Raw genomic sequence first — 16,649 nt, 5'->3', positions numbered from 1 at the left:
GCATGAAATGTTAGCATAATGGGATAATGTCTTACTGTGGTGTGTGAAGAATCCAATATTTTACCTTGTATACAGTACAAATCATATTATTGTGGAAGCACCTCATCTAAGAGTATGAATTAGGCTGTTTGAGATGGTTTGAATCCTAAACAACCTGCCTACACATAGTTTGAAGTACAATACCAACATAGCAGCTCAAAGCTGTGTGCTGGAAAACCTTGGTAGAGCATGGGTGGAATAGGCATTGTGCCACTAATGTGAATTTCCTTTATTTTTTGGCTTCAGACCAATGCCTATTCTCACTTACAAAGTTGCTTTTTTTAACCAGGTAAGTCAGTTAAGAACAAACTCTTATTTTCATTGACAGCCTAGGAACAGTGGGCTAACTGCCTTGTTCATGCACAGAACAACATATTTTTACCTTGTCAGCTGGGGGATTTGATCTAGCAACCTTTCAATTTCTGGACCAACACTCTAACCACTAGGCTACCTGCCACCCCAAATTACAGGGGTTAGGACCGTGGCAGACCGCCCATTAGGGAGTTAAGGGCAGTGGCCCACCACTAGGCTACCTGCCACGCTCAAGGTATTAATCGATAAAAGACAGTACTGTGCAGCCGTCTTCATTGACCTGGCCAAGGCTTTCGACTCTGTCAATCACCATATTCTTATCGGCAGATTCAGTAGCCTCGGTTTTTCGAATGACTGCCTTGCCTGGTTCACCAACTACTTTGCAGACAGAGTTCAGTGTGTCAAATCGGAGGGCATGTTGTCCGGTCCTCTGGCAGTCTCTATGGGGGTGCCACAGGGTTCAATTCTCGGGACGTCTCTTTTCTCTGTATATATCAATGATGTTGCTTTTGCTGCGGGCGATTCCCGGATCCACCTCTACGCAGACGACACCATTCTGTATACTTCTGGCCCTTCCTTGGACACTGTGCAATCTAACCTCCAAACGAGCTTCAATGCCATACAACACTCCTTCCGTGGCCTCCAACTGCTCTTAAACGCTAGTAAAACCAAATGCATGCTTTTCAACCGTTCGCTGCCTGCACCCGCACGCCCGACTAGCATCACCACCCTGGATGGTTCCGACCTAGAATATGTGGACATCTATAAATACCTAGGTGCCTGGCTAGACTGCAAACTCTCCTTCCAGACTTTTGAAATAATTTTTGGTCAAATGAACCAGTTATCTACCTTTGACAGCTGGTATATTGCTAGCTAGTTAGCTCCCATGCCAATTTCAATTTGCTAAACTAATATCTGACTAACTCGGAAATACGAAGTTATGAAAGTTAACTGGCTAGCACACCATGCTTTGTGATACTATCCTAGCTAGCTATCTCGAGTTAAATAATGTGTTTTCACCTATTGTATCTGAATGCTTATTGCGTTCTCCCTGGTTTCCACTAGTTACCACAGCCATGAAGTCAATATCTATATTGTAAAAGGTCATGAAAACAACATTTAAGGTGAGGGTTAGGCATAAGGTTAACAGTTTGGTTAATGTCAGGGTTAAGGTTATGTTTAAAATCACATTTTAAGAAGAGAAATTGTAGAAATAGGTGGGCTTTATGACTTTGTAGCTATGGTAACAAGTGACGACTATTCTCCCTGGTGAGCTCGTTCGTTCATGAGCTGGCTGCTTGTTCTAAATAGTATAATCTAATCTGTTAAAAACAGTGTCAGCATGTGCAGCAGTGGTTGCAAAAGTGAAATAGGTGTATTTATACTGTTGTTCAAATGCACAGATCGCTTTATATATCTTCTCAAAGAAACTACCGGTAGTTCAAAAACGTGGCATCATATTTCTGTCCTGCTGCTTTGTTGACAACTCCAACCACCCCGCGCCCTGGGTATTCAGCCAATCAGCGGCAGCCCCTGGGTTAGCATTACAGACCGTACCTTTGTAAACATTGGTTTCCCATACTGGGTGACCATGGTGCACTGATCACAGTCCACAGTGATGCAGGAGTTGTGGAAAGACTCCTTGGAGTGTTTGAGGATGTAGTACAGGTCAGTGACTCCGCCCTCAAACACGGTGCTGAAGTAGCGCGGGATGAGCGTTCGTCCGATAGCTGAGAAAAAGAAAAAAGAAAATTATTATTTATAGTTGAAATATGAGAGTAAAGTAGTGAAGGGTGAGTGTCTGTCCAATTTAATAGAGGGAAAAAGAGGAAAAATACATAATTCGCTCATCAAGTAATTCATTCATTTGTAGACTTGAGTTTTTAACAAACTAGCTTTTGTAGGATAACCATGATCTATTAAAATGTGTAGGTACCTGACAAAGACCTATAGGTGAATGGACAGTGTTACACCATGTATGCTAACTGGTTTTAGTCATTACTGATCTGCTTTCCTTTGTCTAGTTGTGAAGTGTCCACACAGTAACAAAACATTTGTTTTGCAAAATACAGGTTCCTTTACTTGTTTGCCCATTTAGTGAGGGATTGGTTTCAAGCAATCAAAACCTGGACAGTCTGGTGAGAAAGCTACAGGAAAGCTGTAAATGTTTACTAGAGAATGCTAAAAGAACTCAAAGCGCAGGAACAGCGTGGATTTAGAGTTTGACAAAAACAAGAGAAAGAGAGAGAGAGAGCACAGGAGGAAGAAGTATGTCAGTGTCTTTTGCCCTCAGGCTTCCTTTCTTCTCTTCCCTCTGTTCTCTGTCAACTAGTTCTCTGTTTAAAGGAATATAATGCAGGATATGAAAGGACGATGCTTTAGGATACACTGTGACTATGCAAAACAGACAGGATATCTCTTCATCACGATATCACAAAACTATATCTCTTCATCACATTATCAGCTTGTCTGAGAAGTGAATGTGTAACAAGGAAAGGAGACAATGTATCTACAATAAAGTATACTGTATATACTTGTTTGTGTTTATGTTCGAAGCAGCCATGTTGGAAAGGAGAAAAGCAAAATATGAGTTCTTATTTGGGTTTGGGTTCCAAAGCAGCCATTTTGGAAAAGAGAAAAAAGACCAAAAAGACTAAGAAAGAGAAGAATCTGAATTTCCACTTTTGAATCAAAAAAAGCCCTGCGTGTTGGAAATCTATCATCCTACTCTCTCTCCCTCTGTGAAACAAGCTTGTGATACTCTGCATTTTCTCTCTGTCAAATCTTCACTCTGTTGTGTGGAATTATGTTACTCTGTTCCCCAGAGGGAGCAAAGCTAGGGAAATAAAACTTCATTTAGAAATGTCCCCCAAAGACAGTAGTGGCTGAGGCTCCTGAGGTTATGACACTGCAGAGAGAGAGAGAGAGACAAAGAGAGAGAGAGAGAGAGAGAGAGAGAGGGGGGGGGGGAGCGGGAGAGAGGGAAAGGAAGTACCCGTGACTGGCATGTTTTTTCAAATTCAATAATACCGGGCATGACTAAATAAAGATATAAAATGTTTGGCAGTGTGTGAGCCGTGGCTGGAGGATGGAGGGAGGAAGGGAGAGAGGGAAAGGAGGGAGGAAGAAGGAGCGTGAGCAGTGGCTGGAAGAGGGAGGGAGGGAGGGAGGGAGGGAGGGAGGGAGGGAGGGAGGGAGGGAGGGAGGGAGGGAGGGAGGGAGGGGAAGAGCTGCAGCCCCAAGTCGCTGTGTGTGTAAATGAGAGGTAGAGGGAGAGAGAGGCAATGGGAGAGAGAGGAACAGGTGGAGAGAGGAGATGGGAGAGAGGTAGAGGGAGAGAGAGGAGATGGGAGAGAGAGGTAGAGGGTGAGAGAGGAGGTGGGAGAGAGAGGTAGAGGGAGAGAGAGGAGGTGGGAGAGAGAGGTAGAGGGAGAGAGAGGAGATGGGAGAGAAAGGAGGTGGGAGAGAGAGGAGAAGGGATGGAGAGGGAAAGAGAGGAGATGAGAGGAGATGGGAGAAAAAGGAGGTGGAAGAGAAAGGAGGTGGGAGAGAGAGGAGACGGGAGAGCGAGGTAGAGGGAGAGAGAGGAGAAGGGAGAGAGAGGAGATGAGAGGAGATGGGAGATGTAGGAAAGAGAGATACCCAGATATGTTTCTAGCACACATTACCTACCCAGAGGCTTCAGTAGAAGGTTTGCATGAGGAGCCTCAACCAAAACATATCCCACAAAATAACACTGCACACCCCACCAAAGACACACTACTAGAGCGTGTAATGGCAGGCGTGTAATGGCAGGCGTGGTAAACAGTTTACCATTTCAAGCTCCATAGTTCAATGTTTCCCCTTCATATTTTTTTAGGCGGAGTGCAAAGAGATCCAAAGCATCTGAAGTAGAGGTCGACCGATTATGATTTTTCAACGCCGATACCAATACCGATTATTGGAGGACCAAAAAAAGGCCGATACCGATTAATCATTATTTGTAATAATGACAATTACAACAATACTGAATTAACACTTGTTTTAACTTAATATAATACATCAATAAAATCAATTTAGCCTCAAATAAATAATGAACTATGTTCAATTTGGTTTAAATAAATGCAAAAACAAAGTGTTGGAGAAGAAAGTAAAAGTGCAATATGTGCCATGTAAGAAAGCTAACGTTTAAGTTCCTTGCTCAGAACATGAGAACATATGAAAGCTGGTGGTTCCTTTTAACATGAGTCTTCAATATTCCCAGGTAAGAAGTTTTAGGTTGTAGTTATTCTAGGAATTATAGGACTATTTCTCTCTATACCATTTGTATTTCATTAACCTTTGACTATTGGATGTTCTTATAGGCACTTTAGTATTGCCAGTGTAACAGTATAGCTTCCGTCCCTCTCCTCGCTCCTACCTGAGCTCAAACTAGGAACACAACGACAACAGCCACCCTCGAAGCAGCGTTACCCATCGCTCCACAAAAGCCGCAGGGGAACAACCACTCCAAGTCTCAGAGCGAGAGACATTTGAAACGCTATTAGCGCGCACCCCGCTAACTAGCTAGCCATTTAACATCGGTTACATCAGCCTAATCTCGGGAGTTGATAGGCTTGAAGTCATAAACAGCTGCTGGCAAACGCACGAAAGTGCTGTTTGAATGAATGCTTACGAGCCTGCTGCTGCCTACCATCGCTCAGTCAGACTGCTCTATCAAATCATAGACTTGGTTATAACATAAATACGAGCCTTAGGTCATTAATATGGTCGAATCCGGAAACTGCCATCTCGAAAACAAGACGTTTATTCTTTCAGTGAAATACGGAACCGTTCCGTATTTTATCTAACAGGTGGCATCCATAAGTCTAAATATTCCTGTTACATTGCACAACCTTCAACGTTATGTCATAATTACGTAAAATTCTGGCAAATTAGGCAGCCCAAACTGCTGCATATACACTGACTCTGCGTGCAATGAACGCAAGAGTAGTGACACAATTTCACCCGGTTAATATTGCCTGCTAATCTGGATTTCTTTTAGCTAAATATGCAGGTTTAAAAATATATACTTCTGTTTATTGATTTTAAGAAAGGCATTGATGTTTATGGATAGGTACACATTGGAGCAACGATATGCACCACATCGATTATATGCAACGCAGGACACGCTAGATAAACTAGTAATATCATCAACCATGTGTAGTTAACTAGTGATTATGTTAAGATTGATTGTTTTTTATAAGATACGTTTAATGCTAGCTAGCAACTTACCTTGGCTTACTGCATTCGCGTAACAGGCAGCCTCCTCGTGGAGTGCAATGAGAGGCAGGTCGTTAGAGCGTTGGACTAGTTAACTATAAGGTTGCAAGATTGAATCCCCCGAGCTGACAAAGTAAAAATCTGTCGTTCTGCCTTTAAACCACCATTCCTAGGCCGTCATTGAAAATGAGAATGTGTTCTTAACTGACTTGCCTAGTTAAATAAAGATAAAATAAAGGTGTAAACAAAAAACAACAATTTTAATTGTCCAAAAATACCGATTTCCGATTGTTATGAAAACGTGAAATCGGCCCTAATTAATCGGCCATTCTGATTAATCGGTCGACCTCTAATCTGAAGCTAATATATTGGGGTATGGTGGAGTTGTGGATGGTAGAGCTAGAATGTGTGTGTGTGTGTGTGTGTGTGTGTGTGTGTGCGTGTGCGTGTGCGTGTGCGTGTGTGTGTGTGTGTGTGTGTGTGTGTGAGAGAGAGAAGGTATAGGTGTGTGCAAATGTATTTTTTGGTACGATACAAAATGAATGGATCAGGGACATGGCGAGAGTCTTTACGAGCCTCAAGGTTATTCAAATGATGACCTCTTACAATTAACACCACTACAGTGACGGAAACCTCAAGCTCACAAATAAACACTCATTGATTTTGAAACATTTCCTTCCCCTTGTGTCTCTGTGTCTCTGTCTCTCTCTCTCTCTCTCTCTCTCTCTCTCGCTCTCTCTCACTCTATCACTCATCTCTCTATTCTCATCTCTCTCTCGCTCATCTCTCATCGCTCTTGCTCTCTCGATCTCTCATCTCTCTTATTCCCATCTCTCTTTTTTATCACCAAGTTGATTGGCCCATCTTCAGAGGCGGGCACACGAGAGATAGGATTAGCTGCCGCTTGTTTGGGTGAACATGACGAGCAACATATGTCTCTCAAGTAATGTGTACCCAAACACGCAATTTACAAATAATTAACGGCATGTTAATTAGACACATTAATTCATGCCACTTTGTGGGATTGTTCCCCCCCGTGAGTTAGTCCCCAGGACCGCTGCCAGGATCCTGAGCCAACAAGACGTGAGAGAAACAGTTTGGGCTCGGAGCAGAACGAGGGTTGTCTGGAAGGGGGCCGCTGGCTGGCTTTCTACTAGAAGGGGGGGGGGGGGGGATGTGTGTGTCTCTGGGTGTATGTGTGTCTGTGGGTGCACTGTATGCTGGTGAGAGGGATGTGCTGAAAATGGTGAGAGGGATGTGATGAAAATGGTGAGAGGGATGTGCTGAAAATGGTGAGAGGGATGGTCTAAAGGTGGTGAGAGGAATGGTATTAAGGTGGTGAGAGGAATGGTCTAAAGGTGGTGAGAGGAATGGTATTAAGGTGGTGAGAGGAATGGTATTAAGGTGGTGAGAGGAATGGTCTTAAGGTGGTGAGAGGAATGGTCTGAAGGTGGTGAGAGGAATGGTCTGAAGGTGGTGAGAGGAATGGTCTGAAGGTGGTGAGAGGAATGGTCTGAAGGTGGTGAGAGGAATGGTCTTAAGGTGGTGAGCGGAATGGTCTTAAGGTGGTGAGAGGAATGGTCTTAAGGTGGTGAGAGGAATGGTCTTAAGGTGGTGAGCGGAATGGTCTTAAGGTGGTGAGCGGAATGGTCCTAAGGTGGTGAGAGGAATGGTCTTAAGGTGGTGAGCGGAATGGTCTTAAGGTGGTGAGAGGAATGGTCTGAAGGTGGTGAGAGGAATGGTCTGAAGGTGGTGAGAGGGATGGTCTTAAGGTGGTGAGAGGAATGGTCTTAAGGTGGTGAGAGGAATGGTCTGAAGGTGGTGAGAGGAATGGTCTGAAGGTGGTGAGAGGAATGGTCTGGAGGTGGTGAGAGGAATGGTCTTAAGGTGGTGAGAGGGATGGTCTTAAGGTGGTGAGATGGATGGTCTTAAGGTGGTGAGAGGGATGGTCTTAAGGTGGTGAGAGGGATGGTATTAAGGTGGTGAGAGGGATGGTCTTAAGGTGGTGAGAGGGATGGTCTTAAGGTGGTGAGCGGGATGGGAGTTGCTGGAAAGGAGAAAGGTGAAGTCCACTGTGCAACACATACTGTATATAACCCTGCACAGAGGGACTGTAGTGGGAGCATGCTATATGCTAGATTTCAGTCTCCCTTCTTTATATCATTGGGATCTCCTGGTTGAATAAAGGGCTAACAGAAAATGACCATTAACCATTAATCAACCACTAACCATAATACAGTTGACTATCTGGTCATGGAGTCCAGTTAGTCACAGCTGAATCTGATATGTAATACCTCCTATTTCCCAAAGGGTCAACCATTCAGTTGACTTGTGGAGGAGGCACAACAGCTCAATAGAGTCTGCCAATAACAATTATTAAAGATTCTAGTCCACTGTATTGTTTAACAGTTAACAGTATAGTAACTAAGCCAACATTTTGCCTTTTTCACCTAGCAAGCATTTACATAAAATACAACAAATGATCATAAACTTGACTGAACTTTAGTTTCAGTGTTGTCACCTGTGGTCATCTCATTCCTATGAGCTGCCTCAGCATTGACAGTAAGATGATGAGATATAAGTCATAGGAGGAGTCTCCCACAGAGTCAGGGAAAATTAAAAAGGGAAAAAGGTGAGAAAGTGGAGAGATACTCAAAGGGGGATTATGCATAAAATGCTGCTTTCCTCACTGCAGACAAGAACGCATTAGGGAGGAAGGGAGAAATGGTAGACACTTAACAAACTCTAGAATATACCATGTACAATTGCTATTAGAATTGTTGGAAGCATTGCTTGGGTAACTAAAATGACTTCAAGTTGAAGTGGGCGTAAAGTATAAATATCAAAAGTGCTTGAAAGGTTATCCATTGATTCAATGGAGCGCACGTTACAAACAGTATTTGATACACTGCCAATTTTGCAGGTTTTCCTACTTACAAAGCAAGTAGAGGTCTGTACTTTTTTTTATCATAGGTACACTTCAACTGTGAGAGACGGAATCTAAAACAAAACTCCAGAAAATCACATTGTATGATTTTTAAGTAATTAACTTGCATTTTATTGCATGACATAAGTATTTGATACATCAGAAAATAATAACTTAATATTTGGTACAGAAACCTTTGTTTGCAATTACAGAGATCATACGTTTCCTGTAGTTCTTGACCAGGTTTGCACACACTGCAGCAGGGATTTTGGCCCACTCCTCCATACAGACCTTCTCCAGATCCTTCAGGTTTCGGGGCTGTTGCTGGGCAATACGGACTTTCAGCTCCCTCCAAAGATTTTCTATTGGGTTCAGGTCTGGAGACTGGCTAGGCCACTCCAGGACCTTGAGATGCTTCTTACGGAGCCACTCCTTAGTTGCCCTGGCTGTGTGTTTCGGGTCGTTGTCATGCTGGAAGACCCAGCCACGACCCATGTTCAATGCTCTTACTGAGGGAAGGAGGTTGTTGGCCAAGATCATGCGATACATGGTCCCATCCATCCTCCCCTCAATACGGTGCAGTCGTCCTGTCCCCTTTGCAGAAAAGCATCCCCAAAGAATGATGTTTCCACCTCCATGCTTCACGAATGGGATGGTGTTCTTGGGGTTGTACTCATCCTTCTTCCTCCAAACACGGTGAGTGGAGTTTAGACCAAAAATCTCTATTTTTGTCTCATCAGACCACATGACCTTCTCCCATTCTTCCTCTGGATCATCCAGATGGTCATTGGCAAACTTCAGACGGGCCTGGACATGCGCTGGCTTGAGCAGGGGGACCTTGCGTGCGCTGCAGGATTTTAATCCATGACGGCGTGGTGTGTTACTAATGGTTTTCTTTGAGGCTCTCTTCGGGTCATTGACCAGGTCCTGCCGTGTAGTTCTGGGCTGATCCCTCACCTTCCTCAGGATCATTGATGCCCCACGAGGTGAGATCTTGCATGCTCCAGACCGAGTGTGATTGCCCGTCATCTTGAACTTCTTCCATTTACTAATAATTGCGCCAACAGTTGTTGCCTTCTCACCAAGCTGTTTGCCTATTGTCCTGTAGCCCATCCCAGCCTTGTGCAGGTCTACAATTTTATCCCTGATGTCCTTACACAGCTCTCTGGTCTTGGCCATTGTGGAGAGGTTGAAGTCTGTTTGATTGAGTGTGTGGACAGGTGTCTTTTATACAGGTAACGAGTTCAAACAGGTTCAGTTAATACAGGTAATGAGTGGAGAACAGGAGGGCTTCTTAAAGAAAAACTAACAGGTCTGTGAGAGCCAGAATTCTTACTGGTTGGTAGGTGATCAAATACTTATGTCATGCAATAAAATGCAAATTAATTACTTAAAAATCATACAATGTGATTTTCTGGAGTTTTGTTTTAGATTCCGTCTCTCACAGTTGAAGTGTACCTATGATAAAAATGACAGACCTCTACATGCTTTGTAGGAAAACCTGCAAAATCAGCAGTGTATCAAATACTTGTTCTCCCCACTGTATATAGGATCTTTAAAATAATCCTGCAGCAACAGGAAATGTGAATTATTATGTGAATTATAATGAATGGACATTTTTGTAAGGGAAGATCTAGTCTGAAGCCTTTTGACACCTAATACACTACAACTTTTAAATGTCCTGCACTGCAGAAAAGTTCTCCCTGTAACCGGGTGATCAAATGTAGATCCATCTGTATCTGTATAAAAGTTCAAAGTTACAGCATATCGACAAGGCCACCAAAACAACAAAAGGTATCAACACACACAAAAACATGTATTCATTGATGTATTCATATTTCCTGAGTTTGTAATCAATGATTGATGAGATCGGTGCTTGCCTACTTAACAAGACAAACAAACTGGTCTCGCTATCGACCTTTGTCTTGCCTGACTGTATCTGGCTCCAGCAGCAATAATCCTTGAGATTATGCAACGGATGTCGGAGTGTAATCGCCAATATAACCTGTCACTGCTGTCACTGCTGGGTCAAAGGTTAAGGTCCATGGAAGGAAGGAACAAACACCATGTGGCATAAAATAGACTTTGATCAATTTAATAAACATAATCAGTTCATCATTTGTATGAATGTATTATGTTTACAATACCATTTGTCACAAAGGGATTTAAAGTAACTAGACCCCTATAGAGCAAGCAGCAGCAGCACAGTAACAAGGACAACCGGTCTGGTAGAAGTTCAAAGGTTGAGATTCTCAAAGGACAGAAGATATGATATACTCTAAATGTGCCAATATTCACAATTCACAATTGTGATCTTACTGACAGAATACACTGACAAAAAAATAAACGCAACATGTAAAGGGTTGGTCCCATGTTTCACGAGCTGAAATAAAAGAACACAGAAATGTTCCATATGCAAAAAAAGCTTATTTTTCTCACATTTTGCGTACACAAATTTGTTTACATCCCTGTTAGTGAGCATTTCTTCTTTACCTGCCAAGATAATCCTTTCACCTGATAGGTATGGCAAGTCAAGAAGCTGATTAAACAGCATGATCATTACACATGTGCACCTTGTGCTGGAGACAATAAAAGGCCATTCTAAAATGTGCAGTTTTGTCACACAACACAATGCCACAGATGTTTCTAGTTTTGAGGGAGCGTGCTCTTGGCATGCTGACTGCAGGAATGTCCACCAGGGCTGTTGCCAGAGAATTGAATGTTACTTTCAACGTTGTGAACAGAGTGCCCAATGGTGGTGGTGGGGTTATGGTATGGGCAGGCATAAGCTACGGACAATGAACACAATTGCATTTTATCGATGGCAATTTAAATGCACAGAGATACCATGATGGGATCCTGACGCCATTGTCGTGCCATTCATCTGCTGCCATCACCTCATGTTTCAGCATGATAATGCACGGCCCCATGTCTGTACACAATTCCTGGAAGCTGGAAATGTCCCAGTTCTTTCATGGCCTGCATACTCACCAGACATGTCACCCATTGTGCATGTTTGGGATGCTCTGGATCAACTTGTACGACAGTGCGTCCTAGTTCCCACCAATATCCAGCAACTTTGCACAGCCATTGAAGAGGAGTGGGACAACATTCCACAGGCCACAATAAACAGCCGCATCAACTTTATGCGAAGATGTGTCACAGTGTTGGTCACACCAGATACTGACTGGTTTTCTGATATACGCCCTACTTTAAAAAAAAAAGGTATCTGTGACCAACAGAAGCACATCTGTATTCCCAGTCATGTGAAATCCATAGATTAGGGCCTAATGCATTTATTTCAATTGACTGATTTCCTTATATGAACTGTAATTCAGTAACATCTTTGAAATTGTTGCATGCTGAGTTTATATTTTTGTTCAATGTAATGGTATATAATCTTGTTAGTAATCTTGTTAAGCTCTTGTCAGTATAGATGGAGTTCAGAGAGGAATGGGTTAACGACACACAGACTATATGCGAGCAGCCATGCTCACACATACTGTATGCACCAACACACACACACACACACACACACACACACACACACACACACACACACACACACACACACACACACACACACACACACACACACACACACACACACACACACACACACTGCTAGAATGTGGGAATCACTTCCCAGAACATTAAAGATTCACCAGTCATAAAACTTTAATTCAATCTCTCTCTGTGCTCTACCTCTCTCTGTGCTCGTTCTCTGTGCTCTCTCTCTCTGTCTCTTTCTCTCTACTCTCACTTTCTGCTCTCACTCTCTCTCTCTTGCTCTCCATCTCCATACTCTCTCTGCTCTCTCTCTCTCTTTCTACTCTCTTTATCTCCATACTCTCTCTGCTCTCTCTCTTTCTCTATTTCTACTCTCTTTATCTCCATACTCTGCTCTCTCTCTTTCTCTCATTCTACTCTCTCTATCTCCATACTCTCTCTGCTCTCTCTCTTTCTCTCTTTCTACTCTCTTTATCTCCATACTCTCTCTGCTCTCTCTCGCTCTATCTGTCTTTCTCTCTTTCTACTCTCTTTATCTCCATACTCTCTCTGCTCTCTCTCTCTTTCTCTCTTTCTACTCTCTCTGCTCTCTCTCTCTTTCTCTTTTTCTACTCTCTCTATCTCCATACTCTCTCTGCTCTCTCTCTTTCTCTCTTTCTACTCTCTTTATCTCCATACTCTGCTCTCTCTCTCTTTCTACTCTCTTTATCTCCATACTCTCTCTGCTCTCTCTCTCTTTCTCTCTTTCTACTCTCTCTATCTCCATACTCTCTCTGCTCTCTCTCTTTCTACTCTCTTTATCTCCATACTCTCTCTGCTCTCTCTTTCTCTCTGCTCTCTCTCCCTCTATGCTCTCTCTCTCCTTTTTCATATCTCTGTATGTTTGGGGATTTGAATAGTACCACTCTAGGTCTGATTCTTTGTGTGGCAAACACTTCTCCTAAAGCCACTCAGATTATAATTAGTGAATTCATTAAGATCCTAACACAATTGTCAAAACACATTAGTGAAGGAGCATCATTAAAAAGTTTTGTACATTTTAAAGAGAGGTAACCGCAGAGCCATCTAACTGTATTCTTTAAACTTGAATATTCAGGGTTATAGTGGGTTTAAACTTGAATACTATATTCAGGGCTGAGTTATAGTGGTTTTAAACTTGAATACTATATTTAGGGCTGTGTTATAGTGGTTTTAAACTTGAATACTATATTCAGGGCTGAGTTATAGTGGGTTTAAACTTGAATACTATATTCAGGGCTGAGTTATAGTGGGTTTAAACTTGAATACTATATTCAGGGCTGAGTTATAGTGGGTTTAAACTTGAATACTATATTCAGGGCTGAGTTATAGTGGTTTTAAACTTTAATACTATATTCAGGGCTGAGTTATAGTGGGTTTAAACTTGAATACTATATTCAGGGCTTAGTTATAGGGGTTTTAAACTTGAATACTATATTCAGGACTGAGTTATAGTGGGTTTAAACTTGAATACTATATTCAGGGCTGAATTATAGTGGTTTTAAACTTGAATACTATATTCAGGACTGAGTTATAGTGGGTTTAAACTTGAATACTATATTCAGGGCTGAGTTATAGTGGTTTTAAACTTGAATACTATATTCAGGGCTGAGTTATAGTGGGTTTAAACTTGAATACTATATTCAGGGCTGAGTTATAGTGGTTTTAAACTTGAATACTATATTCAGGGCTGAGTTATAGTGGTTTTAAACTTGAATACTATATTCAGGGCTGAGTTATAGTGGTTTTAAACTTGAGGTTTAAAACTTGTGAGGTTTACTGTGGAGGCATGCCTCCTGTGAGCCAAACTAATCATTTCATTATCTAAAACGTCATTTCTTGATGGATGCAAAAATAAACTCAACAATATATTGATGAAAGATGAATTCCCACAGTCATGGAAGACCTCTCTCTTTTGACTCTCTCCATAAGCATCTGGATTCTGCTTTTGATTGAATGCAACCCTTAGTGTTGGAGAGAGCAATTATTTTACTTTCTCAGCTACAAACAGATAGAGTGGGAAGAGACAGATATATATAGAGAGAGAGATAAAGAGAGAGAGAAAGCAAGTGTGTGCAAGAGAGAGAGAGAGCAAGTGTGTGCAAGAGAGAGAGCGAGAGAGGGAGAGAGAAAATGCATTGTATTTTGTAAATACAACCCATATTTATGCTTATTTATTTTCCCTTTTGTACTTTAACCATTTGCACATTGTTACAACACTGTATATATACATAATATGACATTTGTAATGTCTTTATTCTTTTGGAACTTCTGTGAGTGTAATGTTTGCTGTTCATTTTATTGTTTATTTCACTTTTGTATATTATCTACTTCACTTGCTGTGGCAATGTTAACATAAGTTTCCCATGCCAATAAAGCCCCTTGAATTGAATTGAATCGAGAGAGAGAGAAAGCAAGAGAAAGAGAGAGAGAGAGAAAGCAAGTTTGTGCGAGAGAGAGAGAGTGAGTGTAAAAGAGAATAAAAGAGAGAGCAAAAAAGAGTGAGAGAGTGTGTAAGAGAGAGAGTGTGTAAGAGAGAGAGTGTGTAAGAGAGAGAGAGACGCAAGAAAGCGAGAGAGAAGCAGCTCCAGTCACCCTCATCCAGCAGCCTTCAGCCACGCCTGAATGCCGACGGGAGTGGGGGGAAGAAGGAGGAGGAGAAGGAAGAAGAAGAGGGGGAGGAGGAAGAGGAGGGGGGTATACATCCCCCCGTCCCCTGGAGGCCAGTCCTGTTCCCCTCTTCACCTCCTTCCATAATTCAGGAGGGGCTGCTCCAGGCCGGGCCTCTCTCTCTGCTCCCCCCAGAACAAGGCCCGTGGGGAGGCTAAAACATGCTCCGGGAGCCCCTTGGGCTACAACCACCACCTTAGTACATAGACTACCCCCAACACTAGCACAACACTCGTCTGCTCTAGCCTGGTTCAAAAACCTGGATTAAGGTTTTACATCAAAATACTTTGCTTTCAATAAAGCTGAGATTTAGATGTGAGCGAAGATATAAATGCATATGAATGCTCTTAAATAAGAGTTAATTTTGTCAATCTAACTATGACGTGCCACTATAGCTCAATAGCAGCAATGAAGGTGGAAGAATATGGTTGGAACAAGACCAGCCGAGTTGATGAAATGAGCAAAGATACCAATTTTAGTGAATGACACTAAATTCTAAAGTTCATAGAAATCATTTAAGATGATGTTATTTACTAAATATTCCATTAATCACAGCAGTCAGCTTCATTCACTTTCCTTAAAGATGCATCCTCCTCCTTTCTGCTGCTACATGATCAATTCAAACGACATTCACTGAGTCTCGGTGAACCCTTCTGAGTGAATTAACGCCACACATGCATCCTCCCCCCCCCCCCCCCCACACCCCCTCCCCACACACACACACACACACACACACACACACGCACACGCACGCACGCACGCACGCATGCACACACACACACACGCACACGCACACACACACACACGCACGCACGCATGCACACACACACACGCGCACACACACAAATTGTGAGTATCGCTTGTACACACAAAAAGCATCTTGCCATCCCAGCTGTGTTTGTTTTAAACAACTCCACATCTCATGTGTGGTTATTCCTGTGGTGTTACTCTCAGGAAATATGCTGTGTGGTTATTTATGTGGTGTTACACTCAGGACATCTCCTATGTGGTTATTCCTGTAGTGTTAATCTCAGGACATCTCCTGGGTGGTTATTCCTGTGGTGTTATCTCTCATGACATCTCCTGTGTGGTTATTTCTGTGGTGTTACACTCAGGACATCTCCTGTGTGGTTATTCCTGTGGTGTTACTCTCAGGACATCTGCTGTGTGGTTATTGCTGTGATGTTACACTCAGGACATCTCCTATGTGGTTATTCCTGTGGTGTTACTCTCAGGACATCCGCTATGTGGTTAGTCCTGTGGTGTTACTCTCAGGACAATCTGCAGTGTGGTTATTCCTGTGGTGTTACTCTCAGGACAGTGGTGATTCACCCCAGGTAGGTGAATGAAAGCCCATGTCACACCCTGACTATAGAGAGCCCTTGGTCCTCTATGGTGTAGGAGGTCAGGGCGTGACTAGGGGGTGTTCTAGCTCAATATTTCTATGTTGGTGTTTTGTATGGTTCCCAATTAGAGGCAGCTGGTAATCGTTGCCTCTAATTGGGGATCATATTTAGGTAGCCATTTTTCCCACCTGTGTTTGTGGGATATTGTTTTGTGTTTGTGCATGTGCACCACTACTTTCACGTTTTGTTATTGGTTTATTGTTTTTGTTTAAAGTTTCACCGTAATAAAGATGTGGAACTCAACACACGCTGCACCTTGGTCCCGTCCTTATTACGAACGTGACAGCCCAGCAGGACCAGGTGAGATGCTATCAGAGCATGTTTCAGATCCAGCCTCAATTATCAGAGGCCACGCCGAGAGAACAGAGTACCGGTCATTACCATTGATTTGGCCTGCAGTCAAAGACAGACAACAGGAGTTGAATGGACCCAGTCTAAGAGAGTGTGTGTGGGTTGGGGGCGAGTGTGTTTGAGGGTAGATGGGTGGAAAGTGTGTGTGTATGTGTGTGTGAGTGAGTGTGAGTGAG

The 16,649-nt window shown here is 42.7% G+C and overlaps 1 protein-coding gene across 6 annotated transcripts in view; it reads right to left on the bottom strand.

Annotated features, from left to right (window-relative positions):
- LOC110487746 (LIM domain-binding protein 2) overlaps positions 1-16,649 on the bottom strand; it is a 119,703-nt gene that overhangs the window by 56,204 nt on the left and 46,850 nt on the right. For all 6 annotated transcript variants that reach the window (XM_036943085.2, XM_036943086.2, XM_090198515.1 and 3 more), the window contains one exon: positions 1,909-2,081. In XM_036943085.2, coding sequence (XP_036798980.1) covers positions 1,909-2,081 — 173 coding nt within the window. The remainder of the gene's footprint in view (positions 1-1,908; positions 2,082-16,649) is intronic.

Source organism: Oncorhynchus mykiss, chromosome 14, assembly GCF_057628025.1.
Source record: "Oncorhynchus mykiss isolate SJ-2025 chromosome 14, ASM5762802v1, whole genome shotgun sequence".
NCBI lineage: Eukaryota > Metazoa > Chordata > Actinopteri > Salmoniformes > Salmonidae > Oncorhynchus > Oncorhynchus mykiss.
Note: the sequence above shows the minus strand (reverse complement) of the source record. Positions and strands in the feature narration are given on the sequence as shown.